The sequence below is a fragment of the Euleptes europaea genome, chromosome 19 (genome assembly GCF_029931775.1).
Source record: "Euleptes europaea isolate rEulEur1 chromosome 19, rEulEur1.hap1, whole genome shotgun sequence".
Classification (NCBI taxonomy): Eukaryota; Metazoa; Chordata; class Lepidosauria; order Squamata; family Sphaerodactylidae; genus Euleptes; species Euleptes europaea.
Window position 1 is genome coordinate 14593297 of NC_079330.1, and position 19205 is coordinate 14612501.

General features: G+C 44.8%; 1 protein-coding gene across 5 annotated transcripts in view; it reads left to right on the forward strand.

Annotated features, from left to right (window-relative positions):
• CAMTA1 (calmodulin binding transcription activator 1) overlaps nucleotides 1–19205 on the forward strand; it is an 815188-nt gene that overhangs the window by 232754 nt on the left and 563229 nt on the right. For all 5 annotated transcript variants that reach the window (XM_056865058.1, XM_056865060.1, XM_056865059.1 and 2 more), the window contains exon 3: nucleotides 10359–10426. In XM_056865058.1, the coding sequence (XP_056721036.1) occupies nucleotides 10359–10426 (68 nt within the window). The remainder of the gene's footprint in view (nucleotides 1–10358; nucleotides 10427–19205) is intronic.

Consider the following 19205-nt stretch of genomic DNA (forward strand, 5'->3'; position numbering starts at 1 on the left):
AATTTCAGATCAGGAAATTGGTGTGGGGATGGATAAAGTTAAACACACCTTTGCCTCACCCTACAATCTCAATTGGACCCCTGTGTGTGTGTGTGTGTGTGTGTGTGTGTGTTAAGTGCCGCTTCCGACTCATGGCGACCTTATGAATCAATGTCCTCCAAAATATCCTATCTTTGACAGCCTTGCTCAGATTTTGCAAATTGAGGGCTGTGGCTTCCTTTATTGAGTTAGTCCATCTCTTGTTGGGTCTTCCTCTTTTCCTGCTGCCCTCAACTTTTCCCAGCATGACTATCTTTTCCAGTGTCTCTTGTCTCATGATGTGACCCAAATACGATAACCTCATTTTAGTCATTTTAGCTTCTAGGGTCAGTTCAGGCTTGATTTGATCTATAACCCACTGATTTGTTTTTTTGGCAGCCCAGGGTATCCGTAACACTCTCCTCCAACACCACATTTCAAAGGAATCTATTTTCTTCCTATCAGCTTTCTTCACTGTCCAGCTTTCCCACCCATACATAGTAATAGGGAAAACGATGGCATGAATTAATCTAGCCTTGGTGGCCAGTGACACATCCTTACACTTCAAAATATTTTCTAGCTCCTTCATGGCTGCCCTTCCCAGTCTCAATCTCCTTCTGATTTCTTGGCTGCAGTCTCCCTTTTGGTTGATGGTGGAGCCAAGGAATAGAAAGTCTTGAACAATTTATATTTCCTCATTGTCAACTTTACAGTTGTTTAATTCTCCTGTAGTCATTACTTTTGTTTTCTTGATGTTCAGCTGTAGTCCTGCTTTGGCACTTTCTCTTTTAACTTTCAGCAGTAGTCGTTTCAAATCTTCACTATTTTCTGCCAATAATGTAGTGTCATTGGCATATCTCAAATTATTAATGTTCCTCCCTCCAATTTTCACTCCACCTTCATCTAAATCTAATCCAGCTTTCCTAATTATATGTTCTGCATATAGATGCATGAAAATATATTTTTTTAAAATGCTTGGAGTTCCATTCACAGATCTCCTAGGGTCATGCATGTGGATCTTGTTATGCCCTTGTGACTAGCTAAACAACAGAGGAATGGTATTTCTGAGAGCAGCACCATCTCCCAGCCGCCCCTGACTCTTAATGTGACCTAAGTAATAATTGCTTTTTCCTGAGGGAAGGATGGAGAGGGAAAAAGGGAGGGAACAGAGAGAAGTGGTCTGTAGTGCCCACTGGGGGCAGAGAAACATCATACTTGGAGCCCATAGGGTCTTGATATTATGAGTCCAGCAGCTGTTTCTTTAAGCAAGGTTCTTTATTCAGCAATACAGACCCCTGAAAGTGTGGTTCATCTTGCTTACCTTAGGGTCACACTATTATATAGGAGAAGACCCATGACCAGTGCCGGATTTACGTATAAGCTAAACAAGCTATAGCTTAGGGCCCCACTCTCTTGGGGGGCTCCCAAAAATTTAAAGGAAAAACAACAACGATGTACATTGTGTTTCTAAAGGAACTTTTGTTTTTGCCAAATGCCAATGTGTTTGCATTATTAAGTTTGTTATGAATAAAAAAATCATTTTCAGTTAGAGCTTAATAATTATTTCACTATTAATATACTTCTTCTTAATTGTATTTCAGTTCAACAATTACTTTGATAAAATACATATTTTGTTATGTGCCAATGGCTTTAGATACCTATTAGGTCCATAAATTACCATATATTCAACACAAAAAACAGCGACAATTTGATGTTGACAAAGGGCAGCTGGACATATAAAGGGCCCCATTCCCTTCAATAGCTTAGGGCCTCATCAAACCTAAATCCGGCCCTGCCCATGACACCGCAACCTGCCTCTTCCCAATTCTTCCTTCCTTTTTATAGCCTCAGCTTGAGTTAAGCCCCACCGTCTTCTCCTGTGTTCCTTGCCTAGCCTCAAAACACCTGGGCCCACTTTCGCCCCCGGCTTGTTTTTTGCTGCCACACCTTTTTGAGCTTCCCTGGCCCAGACTGCAAAGGCTGCCCTTGAGCTCCACCCAGGTGAGTCTTGCTTAGGTTGCCAACCTCCAGGTACTTCTTGTACTTGTGTTGGAAGTTTGTATTGAATTGTTTGTTTAGTATGGTTCTGTGTGATGCTAACACAATTTATTTTACATTTGAATATAGCATAGAACACAATGCATTCAATTGTGTTTTGCGGAATTTGTGAATTCATCTAAAAAGTAGGGCTGTCAAAAAAAAAAAAATTCGGTACAGTTCGGATTCGGCCGAATTTGGCCCTTGTGGGTTCGGTACGTGCCGAAGTCCGAACTCCCCCACTTCCGATCCGTTCAATTCGGCGGGAATTCAAAGTTCGGGAAAAAAATTCGGCCGAATAAAGCCATTAAAAACACAACCGCGCCTTTCCGCGGCTCTGGGGGGGCATTTTTGGGCTTAGAGGTCCCAAACTTTCAGCAGAGCTTCAAAGGACGTATATTGAAAGACTCCCCAAGTTTTGTAAAGATTGGGTCAGGGGGGGCTGAGATATGGGCCCTGAAAGGGGTCCCCCCCACCCTTAATGTGGATCTCTCCGCAGAGCTTGCCGCCCACGCACAAAGCTCCCGGCCCGACAAACAGCTGATGAGAGCAAGGGCGGGGCAGGTGCTAAGAACTTTGCAAAGCAACACAACTGCAGAGCAACCCCTTTGCAAATATGCAAAGGGCGGGGCAGGTGTGAAGAATTTTGCAAAACAATACAACTGCAAAGCAACACAAGCACGCAATGCAAAACCTTTGCAACAGTGCATAGCAACACCTGACACCTGGGAGTTTGCATACCATGGAAAGGGACAGAGGCAGCTAGCTATGCATAATGAGCAGGAGGGGGTGGAATGTCTCCTTTTGCATTGGACTTGGGACCAGGCAGATGCATTCTTTAAGTCACCATTTGAAAACCAGTTTTGAGCAAGCATCAATAACCTAACTGATCTTATGAATGAGGAAAAACCTGAAGAATAAAAATGAAGCCCCCCCTCAAACCAGGGAGAGAGAGACTGGAGGGGGAACACACACCCCAGGCAGAACCGGCAAAAGCCCCCTTTGGCTTCCCCCACCCACCCACAGAAACTGCTCCCTCCCCACACACACACACAGACTCTGCTTTCCCCCCCCCACACACACAGAAAAGAAAAAATATAGATTAAAGCCCCCAAAGGGGTCTTACTGTGGCTGTCTTCTGTTCCAGCAGGAGGGGCTGGGAGGCTGGGTAATCCAATATGATTCCATTTGTATCCAATATAAGATCCATATGTATGCATCTCTCGAGGGTGATCCATTCATCCCAATAGGGGAAAGGGGAAAGCCCATATCTCGGGGGGCCCTGACCCAATGTTTACAAAACTTGGGTGGTCTCTTAAAAAGCCTTGACTGAAGCTCCGCCGAAAGTCTGGGATCGGCACACCCAAAAATGCGCCCCCTGCAGCCATGGAAAGAGAAAAGGGGGGGAGCCAATATTTCAACCCCCACTGAACCCATCTTTACAAAACTTGGGTGGTCTCTTAAGAGGGATTCTCTGAAGCTATGACAAAAGTTTGGGGGCTGAACCCCCAAAAAAGCGCCCCCTGCAGCCACGAAAATGGAAAAGGGGGGAGAGGAAAAAGGGGTGGAGCCCATATCTCGGGGGGCCCTGACCCAATGTTTACAAAACTTGGGGGGTATCTTAAGAAGCCTAGTCTGATGCTCCGCTGAAAGTTTGGGGTCGGCACACCCAAAAATGCGCCCTCTGCAGCCATGGAAAGAAAAAAAGGGGGGAGCCCATATCTCGGGACCCCCTGACCCAATGTTTACAAAACTTGGGTGGTCTCTTAAAAAAACCTGTCTGAATATCCCCTGAAAGTTTGGGGTCGGTACCCCAAAAAATGCGCCCCCTGCAGCCACGGAAAGGAGCGAATGTGCACAAGCACCCCCTCACACACACATGAGGATTTCCCTCTCTCTCTCTCTTTCCCGGCCCGCCGCACATCAGCTGATTCCTCCAGCACTCAATCCTGTCTGATTGGCCAGAAGAAGACCCAGCTTGGCCGCCGATTGGCCGGGGGAGGAGAATGCTGCTTACTGACGGTTATGCTGCTTACTGACGGCCGAATTGGCCGAATTTATTCGCCGAACTCCCGAACTCGCTGAATTCGGCCCCCCCGGTTGCCCGCCAGTTTTGAGTTCGGATCCGTCCGAACTAAAAACCGCCGAATCAAGGGAAATTCGGTTGATTTTCAGTTCGGGCCGAACCGAATTGACAGCCCTACTAAAAAGCGAGCCCACGTGCTGCTCGTTGTTGCTAACTTAGTTAATTCAGCATAGGTAATTGTGTTATTCTAAGAGCCCTGTGGAGCAGAGTGGTAAGCTGAAGTACTGCAGTCAAAAGCTCTGCCCACGACCTGAGTTCGATCCCGACGGAAGTCGGTTTCAGGTAGTCGGCTCAAGGTTGACTCAGCCTTCCATCTTTCCGAGGTCGGTAAAATGAGTACCCAGCTCGCTGGGGGTAAAGGGAAGCGACTGGGGAAGACACTGCAAACCACCCCGCAAACAAAGTCTGCCTCGTAAACGTCAGGATGTGACGTCACCCCATGGGTCAGGAATGACCCGGTGCTTGCACAGGGGACCTTTACCTTTTACCTAATTGTGTTATACTAAGTAAACCTCCAGGTACTAGCTGGAGATCTCCTGCTATTACAACTGATCTCCAGCAATAGAGATCAGTGCACCAGGAGAAAATGGCTGCTTTGGCAATTGGTCTCTATGGCATTGAAGTCCCTCCCCAAACCCTGCCCTCCTCAGGCTCCGCCCCCAAACCTGCCAACGGTGATGAAGAGGGACCTGGCAACCCTGGTCTTGCTGCTGGGCCCAAGGGGTTTCGGGGTAAAATCCCACACTGTTTGAAATCCCAAACTGTTCTGCAGCCAGAAACAGACCCTCTGGGAGCTGGAAGACCAGTGGTGAAGAACCTGAAGGCCTGCTGCTCAGTTGAAGCTCAAGGCAGAGACTTTGGGTGTTTTCACACATGCTGAATAATGTACTTTCAATCCACTTTCAGTGCACTTTAACTATCATTTCCACACAGTAAAGCCCAGCTGCAAAGTGCATTGAAAGTGCCTTATTCAGTATGAACACATGAAGCTGCCTTATACTGAATCAGACCTTTGGTCCATCAAAGTCAGTATTGTCTACTCAGACCGGCAGCGGCTCTCCAGGGTCTCAGGCAGGGGTCTTTCACATCATCTGCCTGCCTAGTCCCTTTAACTCAGTGGTTCCCAACCTTTTTTTGACCAGGGACCACTAGGACTTTTTTGTTCGTTGCAGGGACCCCAAGGTTCAAAATAAAAATTCAGAGAATTTGAAAATAACTTTAATCATAACTGTTAGTTAAACATTAAACTTAGAATAATATTTGAATATATATTTTTATAATAGAGAACTTTTAATTGAAAATATTAATTTATTATGGGTTTATAACTTTGTTTCGCGGACCTTAATTTAGTTCTCACGGACCCCTGGTTGGGAACCAGTGCTTTAACTGGAGATGAACGTGGGACCTTCTGCATGCAAAGTGGAGGCTCTACCACTGAGCCACAGCCCCTCCCGGCCTTGGTCTAATATTGAATGTTTGAAATATTAAGTACCGGTATGTTTGAAAGCGGCCTTGGTTTAATTTTGACTGTGCCAGGAGAGCCCTGGGAAGAAGATCTTGGAACCATGAAACTTGACTGGAAAGCACAAAGCCCACACTTAGAAGCTAGTTATTATTTCCCACCCGTTCCTAGATGAAGCTTCCCTGTCTACCTACGCCATTAAAAGGCTTATTGTTATTAACTATCTGTCAGGGCAGTGGTTGAAACCTACCAGGGTTGATACAGAAGTTGCTAACCTTAAAGTGCCTTCATCACTTGCCTCTAACATTATCTGCAGAGGCACACTACTAATTTGTATTGTTCTTGCAAGGGAAGAAAGTAAGCAATGGGATTCCACAGGTTTCGGTGCAATTTAATTTGTTGGTAAATGGTCAGGAGTAAGTAGGGAATTGGCCAAGTTTGTAAATCTACCGGGAGTTTCAAAAGACTCTCTAAAAATGCACCAATGATTTATCCATTTAAAATATTTTGACGCCGCTCTCCTTCAGATTAGAATCCCTCGATGTGTTTTCCAATATCAATTAAATACGGCAAAACCAATTATGCCGTAGTAAAGCCAATCAACAATATCAAGCAGGGCAGCATTTAAAAACAGAATAAAAAGCACTCGGGTCAAAGACAAAAATCCCACGTACAGCTACAAGAGGCACTGAAAGAAGCAGGATTTCAAAAAGATCATTGAAGACTGCAAATGGGCAACAGCTTTGTAAATAAGGCTTCATGTAAGTGCTAGCCTTTAAAAGATGTATTTTATTTTTAGGATGCTTGCGCCTGGTTTTTCCCCCTGCAGTGTGGAAATGCTACCCTCTAGAGCAGTGGTTCTCAACTTTTTTTGCTCCATTCCTCCCCCCCTTTCATTATTGTTCCCCCCTTTCCAAAATAGTCTCTCTCAAAAGGTGCATTTCAAATAATATGCACTTGCTGAATAGTGGTCCCAATTCCCCCCCCCATGGAACCCTAAACCCCCCCCCGGGGGGGGGATTCCCTCCTTGTTGAGAACCCCTGCTCTAGAGGGAGGGTGATTTCCTCACAGGCTGGGTGAGTGGTTGCCTGACAACTGGACAAAAGGGCGGAGGGGAGGAAAGCTGAGGTGTCCCCCCACCCAGGGAATATTTCTATGGATAAAGGAATTTCAGAGAAGGCAGGCTGTGGAGCAAAGAGAAGGCAGATGACTCTGGCGTGGGCCTTTAGTTCTGGGGTATATGTTGGTCTTCATTTGCTGCTATGAGGAAAAGTTGCTCCTCAGAGCCTCTAAAGAGGTGAGACCTCACCTCACCAAGCAACCAGGCCTCCTTGGAGTTCATGAATTAGAGCCCAGAGACAAGAATGACTTATTTCTCCCCTCACACTGAAGTTGGGATTACTCAATATATTTTATTGCTAACCCTGTTTTGTTCAAAACTCCAAGTTTTACATCTTAGGTTCGTTCTTTCTTTCTTTCTTTCTTTCTTTCTTTCTTTCTTTCTTTCTTTCTTTCTTTCTTTCTTTCTTTCATCCATCCATCCATCCATCCATCCATCCATCCATCCATCCATCCATCCCTGGAATTTTATTTTATTGACTACTGCACTTTTTAAACTAATTTTTTATTGTTCCTTGTATATTTTCAGTTGATTGTATTACATTTTTTTTAATTTTAAAAGTCTTATATCAACACACAAACAACATATATAAACATAAAACATAAACAATCATATTCGTACAATTTATGTGGAGCTTATTTTTAAAATTTACATTTTAATAGTTCACTTCTCTTTGAGTTACATTGCTCTGTCTTCTCAATACATCTTCATATCTAATAACATAGTTGTTGTAAAACATGTATTACCTACATCTTTCTTCTTCTGTTTTGATTTAATTTTATTCTTAATTTTCAACTATCTATTTCACCCCTGCAGTGCAGAGTCTAAACGAGGCACCCACAACTTTATGACCACCAACCTGTCCATTTTAAGGCTAAAAAGGTTATATAAGTGTGTATGAAGTGAGTGGGTTCTAGACCAAATAAAGCCTGAACTCTCCCTATAAATTAAAATGACTAAACTGAAGCTATAGTACTTTGGTCACATCATGAGAAGTCAAGACTCACTGGAAAAGACAATAATGCTAGGAAAAGTTGAAGATGGTAAGAAAAGAGGAAGACCCAACATGAGATGGATTGACTCAATGGAGGGGAAGCCAGGGCCTTCAGTTTGCAAGCCCTGACCAAGGCTGTTAATGATAGGACATTTTGGGGGTCATTAATTCATAGAGTCACCATAAGATGGAAGTGACTTGATGGCACATTACACGCATAAAGGGATGCACAGTGAGACAAGAAAATCTTTTACATGTACACTGAGTGGATCTGAACTGGTTGTGACTGAGCAGGAAAAATATCTTGGGATCCTGGTGGGTAGCTTTGTGAAAACGTTGACTTGGTACCATGGTTGTGAAAAAGGCAAATTCTGTGCTAGAGATTATGAGAAAATGGTCTGGAAAACAAAACAGCCAGTATAGTAATATCCTTGTTCAGATCTATGGTGCAGCCATGTATGGGATACTGTGCAGCATCTCAAAATGGGTGCAAAGGAGGTTCAGAAATGGGCGCAAAGGAGGGCAAACAAAATGATCAAGGGGTTGGAAAAACTTTCTGAGTGGGAAGTTTGTGAAGTTTGGGGTTCTTTCGTTTAGTACAAAGACAACTGCTGAGGGACATAAATAGAACTTTATAAATGTATGCATGGTGTGGAGAATATAAATGAAAGATTTCACCCCTCTCAGTAACCAGAACTCAGGTTGAGCAATTAAATTGTTGGGCTGTAGTACAGGACACCTGCTGATACGTGTTGTAGGCCTCTGCTTGTAGGCCCTTTGGGGCATCTGGTCAGCCACTGTGTAGAACAGTGTGCAAGACTAAATACACCATTTGCTTGATCCAGCAGACTTCCCTTACGACAAAGGAAGTTGAAGGGCATCCATTGTGAATGTCTCTCTGTGTATGCCTTTGCACTGCTGACTTGGAATATAAATGGCATTCTTAAAAGGACATTCCTGGTCTATCTTATAGGACCAGGTTTTCCAGTATTTTTAATCCAGTACCTGAGGTGGTTTCTTCAGGCCAAGCTATTTAGGGCTTTTTAAGCCATCACACACAATATGAACTGAGAATTGATAAGGCTGGTCCTTCTAATTGCATGTCATAAGGTTGGATGAATAGATATTTAATTAGCTTTGAGAAGGAAGCCATGGTTTTGCCATCTTTCTGCTTTAGCTGGCATGACTTAAAATTCCAAAGAACTGTCATTTTGCCTGTCTTGACTGGGACAGTTTTTGTTTCAGAAAAATATTAATCCTTGCTTCATGTATTGCTTGATGACAGGTTAAGACTTTAGGTCTGACCAAAGTGTTTGTAATTTTGGAAGCCCGTTAGCACAAAGACTTTCTGATAATCCTCCCCCACCCACCCCCAGTTCATTTATCTGTTATTTGCAGAGAAGCAGAGCTAGCTTAATACCGACTGAATTAGCTCACTTGATCACCTGCATTTTAACTATTTAACTATGTTTGCTTATTACTCAAGCCTCATTATGAGTTGTTGCAAGAGAGCTGCAGCATCATTAGTAAGGAAAGGCCATTCTTAATTTCTCCCCCCCCCCCAATTTCTTAACGACTGTAAATCCCCAAGAACCAAAATAGCCTAAAACCTTTCAGGTAGCATTCTGTGAGCTCTTAGCTTACTAGTTAACATTTGCCTTTGCTGATTAAAATGGGCATTTACAGATAAATCAACTAAAGCCTCAGTTGATTAATCTTCTTACTTATATCTTTGGCCAAACAAGTGAACCAGGGACTTTAATGTGACTTGTACAGCAATTGTAGAATTTTAGCTCTTGTTCTCTCTAAGCGTATTTTTAAATTTCTGGTGATTTAAAGCAGTGGTTTCATAGAAGTGGGTTCAAGGGGCAGGAGGCGAACCCTGCCTGGGTCAGATGTGGCTTTGTTTAAGACGAGCAAGCCAAAATAAGGCGCACAGAGTGCTTGCTGAAGGCAGTGTCTCCTAGCTGCTCTGACCTGGGGTTGCCAGGTCCCTCTTCGCAACCGGCGGGAGATTTTTGGGACGGAGCCTGAGGAGGGCAGGGTTTGGGGAGGGGAGGGACTTCAATGCCATAGAGTTCAATTGCCAACGTGGCCATTTTTCTCCAGGTGATCTGATCTCTATCGGCTGGAGATCAGTTGAATTAGCAGGAGATCTCCTGCTACTACCTGGCAGTTGGCAACCCTACTCTGACCAGTTAGCAAGACTGACATGGATCAGGAACTGCCAAGGTGGCAATGGGGGGCGGGGAGGGATAGACTAGGGGGTAAAATTCAGGGGCCCTGATCCCTTGGGGACTATGAGGCTGGACAAGTCATGTGATTGGTTTTCCTGTAATATTTGGCTTGGGGTTTGGTAACAGGATTGGGACTCAAAGATCATTTTTGTTTAGGGGCCCAAGACTACTCTTGGCCGCACTGCTCAAGGATATCACTCTGGCTTGGCCCTGCGAGGATGCTTCCTTGGGTGGTGGGAGGCTTCCTTTGGGGCACAGATAGACTTGCAGCTCAACCTCCTGCAGGTTAGGCGGTTGAAGACCTGCTGTAGGCTTGATCTCTGAAAGTGTGTTTGGAGGCTCTGAACTGCTTGAATGCACAAAGTTTCTAAAAACAGCTTTTTCCCCCCCTTCCCTCTTGCAGGAAATTGCCGCGTATCTAATAACATTCGAAAAGCATGAAGAATGGCTAACGACCTCCCCTAAAACCAGGTAACGTTCCAAATAGCTCGCCTTGTGAAAATGTCCATTGATTTATTTCCCCCCTGATTTTACTTGACTTGCTAAATCAATTCATTGGTCACCATGTGAAGGCAAAAGTGTGGTAGTGGGGGGGGGGGAACCAACAGCCCACCGAGTCATGCTTGATAGCTCGTGACACCAAAGTCTCATTAATTGACTTAATGAGTATTTTATTGAATGAAATCAGATTGATTAAAACCAGACCATCTGCAGTCTTGACAGGTTAAAAAAAGTTTTAGCCCAATGGCTAAACGTTTAATTATATCTGTTGGGGAGGATAGATTCGGAGGGCTTGGCTGAGCAAAGGGGTGTTGTCTGTTCATCTCCGCGGCATTCTCAGTTGTCGCAAACCTTTTGGACTAGCAATCAAAGACAAACGTAAAGCTTCCTGGGTAGAAGAAGGGGCATATTGGCTGTCTAAAACATGTCTACACCTGCCCTTTTGCTTGTTGGGTTAGGGCTTTGCAGGGAGGGCAGTTTGGAAAGAAAACTGCTGTCAGCTTCAATTTCTTAGCTATGCTTTCATTTGCTCTTCCTGTGTCAGCTGTATATCTTGAGTGGGGGAGGCAAAGCCCCTGGGTGCAAGCCAAAGGGCAAGAACCAAGAGCTTTTAACTCATGGCTCATGCCCTGTGGCCTTGGACAAGTGGTCCATTAGATTCTGGACCAGTCCAAAGATAGAGTTAAATTATGTCTTTTATTGTATTTTTATGTGGTGTACACTGCTTTGGGTCCCGTTAGGGAGAAAAGCAGCCAGAAAATATATTAAGTAGACTAAATCCTCCTCCTCCAAGCAAAACCAACAATGGGAAGACATGTTGTTTGCTCTGTGATTGATGTTGTATTTTTTCTCATCTATCCTAGCTCTGTAATTTTCAAGACTGTAGTAATCTAGGGGTAAAGGAGAGGGGGCTCTGCAAGTATTCTCTCATTTGAAAATGTTGACATTTTTAGTGGTACTACGAAACATGGAAAATGTGTGTTTGTTTATTTTTGGTTGTTTTTAAGTTGTTTGGAGAGCGACTAGAATTTAAAGGACTGTGACTGGTTTTGAGGTACTTTTGGAAGCTTCAAAAGGTTCCTCATTTTCAGGGTGCCTTTTAGTCCAAATGACAAGGAGAGAATATGGCTCCTTAGCATGGACGGTATTTTGTATCCATAGGCCCGTTAATATGTTTTGAGAATGGAACATCCACCCTCTGCTTCTTTCGGCTATGTGTGGCATAAAGGGAAATGGAACAAAGGCAAACATTTGCAAAGTTATTGAAATTTGGCAAACAGTCACATCACATGAACACATGAAGCTACTGAATCAGACCCTTGGTCCATCAAAGTCAGTATTGTCTACTCAGACCAGCAGCGGCTCTCCAGGGTCTCAGGCAGAGGCCTTTCATATCACCTACTTGCCCAGTCCCTTTAACTGGAGATGCCGGGGATTGAACCTGGGGCCTTCTGCATGCCAAGCAGATGCTCTACCACTGAACCACGGCCCCTCCCATCTAGCTATTCAAAACTGCCATATGAATTCTGAATATGACATTTGTAACCTTATAATTTTGGGTGCTTTACATTCTCACAGTTTCTCACAAGTGCAGCCTGTGTGTTTGGTGCTGCTCGCTGTCCCATAACTGGCCTTTTCCAATGCAATCTTAGACTGGCTGCAATCTCTTGAGATTTGAGCAGATGTCAAACTTAAAACCTCCCAAACTGTCACCTGTCAAATAGCACAAGCCATTCCATCTCTTCCAAAATATGGCTGCATTTGAACTCTCTGGTACTGAAATTAGATCTCGTATGTTCAGTACAAATATCAGTCAGTGGATGTTTGGGAAGTAATCAAATGTGCAGAGACTGTGATGAATGTTCAGTATCATAATTTGCTGTGGATAATTTTTTTAGTAGAATTTCAGGGAGCAAATTAATTTCAGCTCTAATTCATTCAAAATAAATGAGAATTGGTTGAGTGGAATCCCAAGATCACGCTCATTGGGGAGGGGGGGACTGTTCTCATCTCTACGCTGTTGCCAAACCTGGACACATTTCAGGAAGGCAAAAACAACACTTCCGATTATGTTTGTGAGGTGTGAAGTCTTCTATTTAAAGACACCGTTTTAAGAAGGAATTTTGGCACAGTTTCCTGGTGAATTTTCAAACTCCTTAGTGTTTGTCCAGGCTTGGCTTTACTGAGTTGTACCAGGTTGTAGACAGCAAGGGGGGAAATAACTAGATTTTGCAAAGGGCAGATGACTTTTTCTTTGCTGTCGACAGGCAGGGTTGCCACTTGTAGGGTTGGGAAATACTTGGAGATTTGGGGGCTGGAACTTGGGGAGGGAGGGGTTTGGAGAGGGGAGGGACCTCAGCAGGGTATACTGCCATAGAGTCCACCTCTAAAGCAGCCATTTTCTCCAGGGGAACTGATCTTGGTCACTTGGAAACTTAGGGTTGCCAACCTCAAGGTAGTAGCTGGAGATCTCCTGCTGTTACACCTGATCTCCAGCCAATAGAGATCAGTTCACCTGGAGAAAATGGCCACTTTGGCAATTGGACTCTATGGTGTTGAAGTCCCTCCCCTTCCCAAACCCCATCCTCCTCAGGCTCTGCCCCAAAAACCTCCCGCCAGTGGTGAAGAGGGACCTGGCAACCCTACATGGAGATCAATTATAAAAGTGGGATATCTCTAGGTGCCATCTGGTGGTTGGCAAACCTATCCACATGTGCAGATCCAACACAAAGCAAGCACTATTTTTAATGATTTGTTGGCCTTGTATTCCTTACAGCACATTCCTGGGAGGAATGCCTGCGCCGGGCTTAGGAGGCAACCCAGCGGCGTACGCCTGGTGCAAAAAAACCGTGCAACGCTATGAGGGTTGCACGGGAGATACGCCACCTCATAGGGTTGCACGGGAGATACGCCACCTCATAGGGTTGCATGGGAGATACGCCACCTCATAGGGTTGCACGGGAGATACGCCACCTCATAGGGTTGCACGGGAGATACGCCACCTCATAGGGTTGCACCTAAAAGGTGGCGTATCTCAGCAAAAAAAAGAGGGGGTGTTCCCGAGCCGAAACAGCTCGGGAGGCTGACTAACGTTGGCCCCGCCCCCCCTGCCCGGCACCGGAATGCCTCCCGGGGCGGCACCGCGGCCCATGCCAGTGGCTGGATGCTCGCAGGAGGCTCCGGTGGTGGCCGGGCCCTGCGCTGCCACGCCGGCGGCCGTGAACCAGCACCTGGGCCTGCACGCTGGCACTGGGGCCGCTAACGCCGGTTTTTGCCTTCCAGGCGCCGGCGTTGTGGGCCCTTGCGCCGACAGAGGCCTTTGTCAGCCTCCAAAGGCCTTTGGGTCGGGCTGCCGGTGCGGCTCAGGAATGGGCTGTTAGCATGGGAGGGGGGAATGATAGTAAAGCACAAGAACTGCTATTGACTGTAACCCAAAAGTACGACTCAGTTTCCCTGGGGTTTAATAATTCATAACTGTGGGGAAGGTGGGCCCTGGTGTCAAACACAAGGAGACCCATCTTGCTTTTTTTAAGGTTCTGTAAGATTTCCTGCATCAGCCTTTCCACCTGCTGCATGGTCCATTTACTTTAAATGTGCGTATATATGACCGTGTGTAAGCTTATAGCCCATGTATGAGCTTATAGTCCGTCCTATTCCATAAGAAGGTAAATGGCAGGCTATTGAATGGCACCTCATTAATCCTTGGTTGGATGGGTTTTGCGCTTGCTCGGAATCTGCTGGAGCTCTCCGTCCTTGAAGTGAATGACCTTCTCGGCAGATCAGTTCTTGGAGGCACCTTGTGCTGGGCATGAACCACATGCTTCTGTGGCGAGGAGTATACAAAAGGGTTATACAGTTAATGAAGAGTTGATGTTCGGAGGAGAGGCCATTTGCCACATGGTGGAGTCTGGGAGGAAGAACCAGGAGCCAGTGATGTTAAGATGGCTGCTGGAGTGATTGCCAGTAGGGCCCGTAGGCCCAAGTTGTATAACATGTATATAAACACATCGAGTTTCTTCATAAGAGGTTGGTGCCAGCTCTATAGGGAGCCTGGAGGATCTTTCTAAACCCCGTTATGTAAGCCTCTCTCTCTCTCTCCTCATTGTTCTTTGCCAGGCCTGGCCGCCTATTCTCTCCTTGAAGATGTCTTTTCAAACAGCTGGCAATAGCTTTCCTTCCTTTCTTGGCCTGATTTCTTCCCTGAGCTCATCAGGATCATTGAGATGCTTGCCTCAACAGAGCAGTTGTCCAATTCTGCCACCGCTTCGATATCTGCTTATTTATTTAGAAAATGTATGTTTCACCTCTCCAGAGATCTGCTTGAGGCTGCTGGCAAAGTAAAAGAATACAGTCAAATCATTTAAAAAAAAACAAACAAAAAAAGAGTACAGGAACCACGGATGTGGTTACAGCTCTGACTGGGATGAGTTGCCCAAGCCCTCCTTCCCCTCCTTCAGGGTAACCGTTACGAGCCAATTGATCAATTGAGGCATGATTTTCTACTTGTACAAGTCTGGCTTTTGTGCCACTCCGGTAATACTTGGCTAACAGAATTATCTGGGGGGACGAACTTGCCCCCGAGGTGGAGCAACAGTTGATGCAAGAACTTTCCACATGACCTTTTCACCTAGACATTATTAGAGAAAGATGGGATCTAGGTGTGGCAAGGCTTAGAAGCCCAGCCATGCCATTCTGGTTACAGTATTGCCTGCACTGGTCTGCGCAATGGTGAAAATCCTGGCTGGGTTGAGGCTAAGGGGCTCGGCAGAGCCCACGCTGAAGAGAGTATTGCAGATGCAGGGTCAACTTCAGGAAAGGGGTTTGTCAGAAGAGGGCTGGGACAAGGGAGCAGTAGGTTGAGAAAGGAGGAGGAGGAGTTGGTTTTTATATGCCGACTTTCTCTACCACTTAAGGGAGACTCAAACCAGCTTACAACCACCTTCCCTTCCCCACAACAGACACCCTGTGAGGTAGGTGGGGCTGAGAGAGCTCTAACAGAGCTGTAACTTGCCCAAGGTCACCCAGCTGGCTTCGTGTGTAGGAGTGGGGAAACAAATCCAGTTCACCAGATTAGTGTCCGCCACTCATGCGGAGGAGTGGGGAATCAAAACCGGTTCTCCAGATCAGACTCCACCGCTCCAAACCACCGCTCTTAACCATTACACCACGCTAGAAGGTAGATAGACAGACAGATATCTGGCTAGCAGCTAGGAAGAAATTTAGAGAAGTTCTGATGTTGGCTCTTATCCAAGTCTGATACATAAGGTTGCCAACCTCCTGGTAGTTATTCCAAAAATACAGCATGTGTCACATTAAATAATACGTTTAGCAACTTTGTGTAAAGCAAGGTATATTTTTCTTAATTTTGTTTCCAATAAACTAGTGTTGAAATAATATTATTGTACATTTCCTGTATATTTCATTCAAATCAAGCGCATTAAATTTAGCAAGTCAAAATTATGCAAGTCAAAAATTTATCAATTCAGCTCACTGTATATTCCAAAATAAAGCTTAAAAAGTCTCATTTGAGAATCTCCCAATGGGCAGGACAGGCTCCCGGTGAAATGTCCCTGTTTCAATGTCTTCTTCAGCTGCCCGAAGTTATGCGGAGATCAATTAATTATTGAGACCTGTATCTTTGTGATGCTGTCTGGTTAGGGATGCCAACCTCCAGGTAGTAGCTGGAGATCTCCTGCTATTACAACTGATCTCCAGCTGATAGAGATAAGTTCCCCTGGAGAAAATGGCCACTTTGGCAATTGGACTCTATGGCATTGAAGTCCCTTCCCTCCCCAAACCCCGCCCTCCTCAGGCTCCACCTCAAAAACCTCCCTCCAGTGGCAAGGAGGGACCTGGCAACCCTACTGATACAAAAGCATTTATAGCAAGGCCAGGAAGAACCAGTGGGGGTGGTGGCTTACCATAAGGGGCGTCAGTGCACAGCCGAAGGGAATCTGACTCCAGTCTCCTGTTGATTCTAATGGCCAGAGCAATTCCTGAACAGTGTTTTTGCTTTCTTTTCATTGTGTGAAGAATCCCCCCCCCTTCCCTGTGCCTGCCTAACAGTAACCAACGCAGTGCTCTCTTGGGGAAATGCCATTTCCTGACCAGGGAGCTTGAGCGATATCATTAAAGCAGGAGATCATCATCTCCAGTCTGTGCCAAGTCAGCCTATTGAATGAGCCAAAGTCATCGTGCAAAGTCAAGGGAATAACCGTTCAAGTATCTGATAATGGGTGCATTTGCAAAAAGGTTTTTCGTTTTTCCTCCCTTGTAAAATTTGGAGGGTTTGTTTAGTCTGCTAAAGGCAAGGCACAAAAATAGCAATATTTCTATTAATATTACAATATGCTGTTCCTGTGTGTTTATACTTGAAAGCATAATGTCCCAGGAGAAGGAAAAAAATGGTATGTGTGTTGTGTGCACAATTGCTGTTCAAGGACCTTAAATTACTTGTTTGAATTTGCTTTGGAATATATATAATATATTGAAATTAATTGCAGCAGTTTAATGCTGAGTTCATACAAACAGGCCTCTTGGTATTAAAGAATTAATGACATTGATCCTGCACTGGACTGGAACATTCTCCTATTCTTTTTGGGAGTTCCCCCCCCCCCCCCGCTACTAATTTTGTTTGAGAAAATTAATAAAAATGAATTGTGCAGCTGACAGTTCATAGAGTTTCTTAATAAAATGATGCATAGTACGAGCTGGAAGGATCCCTGTTGAATTGTAGGTCATAGAATTTATTTTATTTGTATTAAAAAAAAACTGTTCCCCACTGACTTGCCCTACAAGAGTTCCTTGGGTGGCTTTCAGTACAATTAAAAATCCAATTAAAATTAAAATCAATTAAAATACTTTAAAAAATCAACACAGCAGCTGCCAGCCGAGAGAGAGAGAAAATTGATTGAATGCCTGTTTAAGTGGGAAAGTCTTACCCAGCCTTTGAAAAGGAACAACTGCGTCTGGTAGGGCTTCTGAGAGCAAGGCCTCTGCAAGAAAGGCACTGTTACTAAGTAGGCCCTGCTCCATGTTGCCGGCTTCAGAAGATAGGGTCTCCTTTAGTCTAGAGTGCAGTGCATTGGGAAATTGGGCGGTAGCTGTAAATTGGCTGGTCTGTCCTAATATCATGGAGGGGCAGGATAGGTAGACTGGTCTTTGCCACTGGCTTAGCTGCTTGCAAGGAGTGCGTGTTAAATAGTTTAGAAAAAAAGTTGGGGAGGAGGCAGGGTCCTGAGACAAAAGGAATCCAAAGGAAGCAAGGAAAGGGCAAGATTGTGAGAGGAGTACTAAAAGCTAGAAGTGGAAGAATGGGTAGATAGCATGGTGTGTCCATGGCTGGGGCTGTAGAGGTAAGGAAGGTTGGAGGCCCCATGGTAATCTGTAGCACCCAGTCTTTGATTGTCATCCTCTAGCCCAGTGGTTCCCAAAGTGGGCAGTACCACCCCCTTGGGGGGGTGGGATTACCTAGGGGGGGCACTAAGAGGCAAGGGGGCAGCAGGGGGCTCTAGAGGTGGGCCCCTTCAACTGTATCATTCACCAGTTTACAATAGATCAAGCTATGGCACCATGCCAGCAAATTTGGTGGAAACTATCAGAATTTTTTTCCCAACTTTGAAGAGCTGGTACCACTGGATCAAGTTCATCAGTTTTGTTGAATAAATTTCAACTAAAAAGTTTTAATTTGATTTTGAACAGATGTGCAATTAATTGTTCCTGTTTTGAAATTGTATTGTTATTATCTTCTTTAGTGCATCATGCAAACTCCTGTATTGAATAATGCTTTCTATAGGATAGGGTAGGGGGCGCTGGGGTTGAGTTTGTAAAACCAAAGGGGCAGTGGTTTGAAAAGTTTGGGAACCACTGCTCTAGCCAAACAGAACAGAGCGGTAAGCTGCAGTACTGCAGTCAAAGCTCCACTCACAACTTGAGTTCGATCCCAATGGAAGTTGGTTTCAGGTAGCCAACTCACGGTTGACTCAGCCTTCCATCCTTCTGAGATCAATAAAAGGAGGTTCCTGCTTGCTGGGGGTAAAGTGTAGATGACTGGGGAAAGCAATGGCCAAACCACCCCGCAAAATAGTGTGCCTAATAAACGTTGTAATGTGACATCTCCCCATGGGTCAGTGATGACTCAGTGCTTTCACAGGGGGCTACCTTTACCTTGAGTCAAATACAAGCCTAGGTGATGAACAGCAGCTATTATAAGATTGTATCCCAGATCTTCTATCACGGATTATTGTTTCTTCTCACATCTGCTTATCACTAAATTGGGAGATTGCCTGGAAAGTGATAACTAAGAAAAAGCCCACAATTGCAACTTTATGCAATCACAAAGTCATGAGATAGGCACTCTGAGCATCTGGGGAACTGCATGTTCCATCGTGCTGCCCGATGCCGCAAACCTGCCCTCAAAAGACAACATCTCTTAGAGTAATCTGTCTTCCTGTTAATATCGTTGGGATAATAAAAAACACGCCACATTTGCAGTGTGTCTTCCATTCAAATGCAGATGGGCTGACAGCGTTGATAGTGTCATAAAATAAAAATCAGAATTGCCCGAAAAACACCCAAAGCTTGCACTGTGTTTTCCCCTCAAATGCAGATGGACTTATGGTGCTGAAATTGCTGTGGCTGTTCCTTTTGGTTGTTGTTAGAAAATATGCTAATGCATGAACTTGAGTATTATTAAAACTAATTAAAAACTAAATGCCACATCAAGATAAATTAACAAAGTACATTTTGT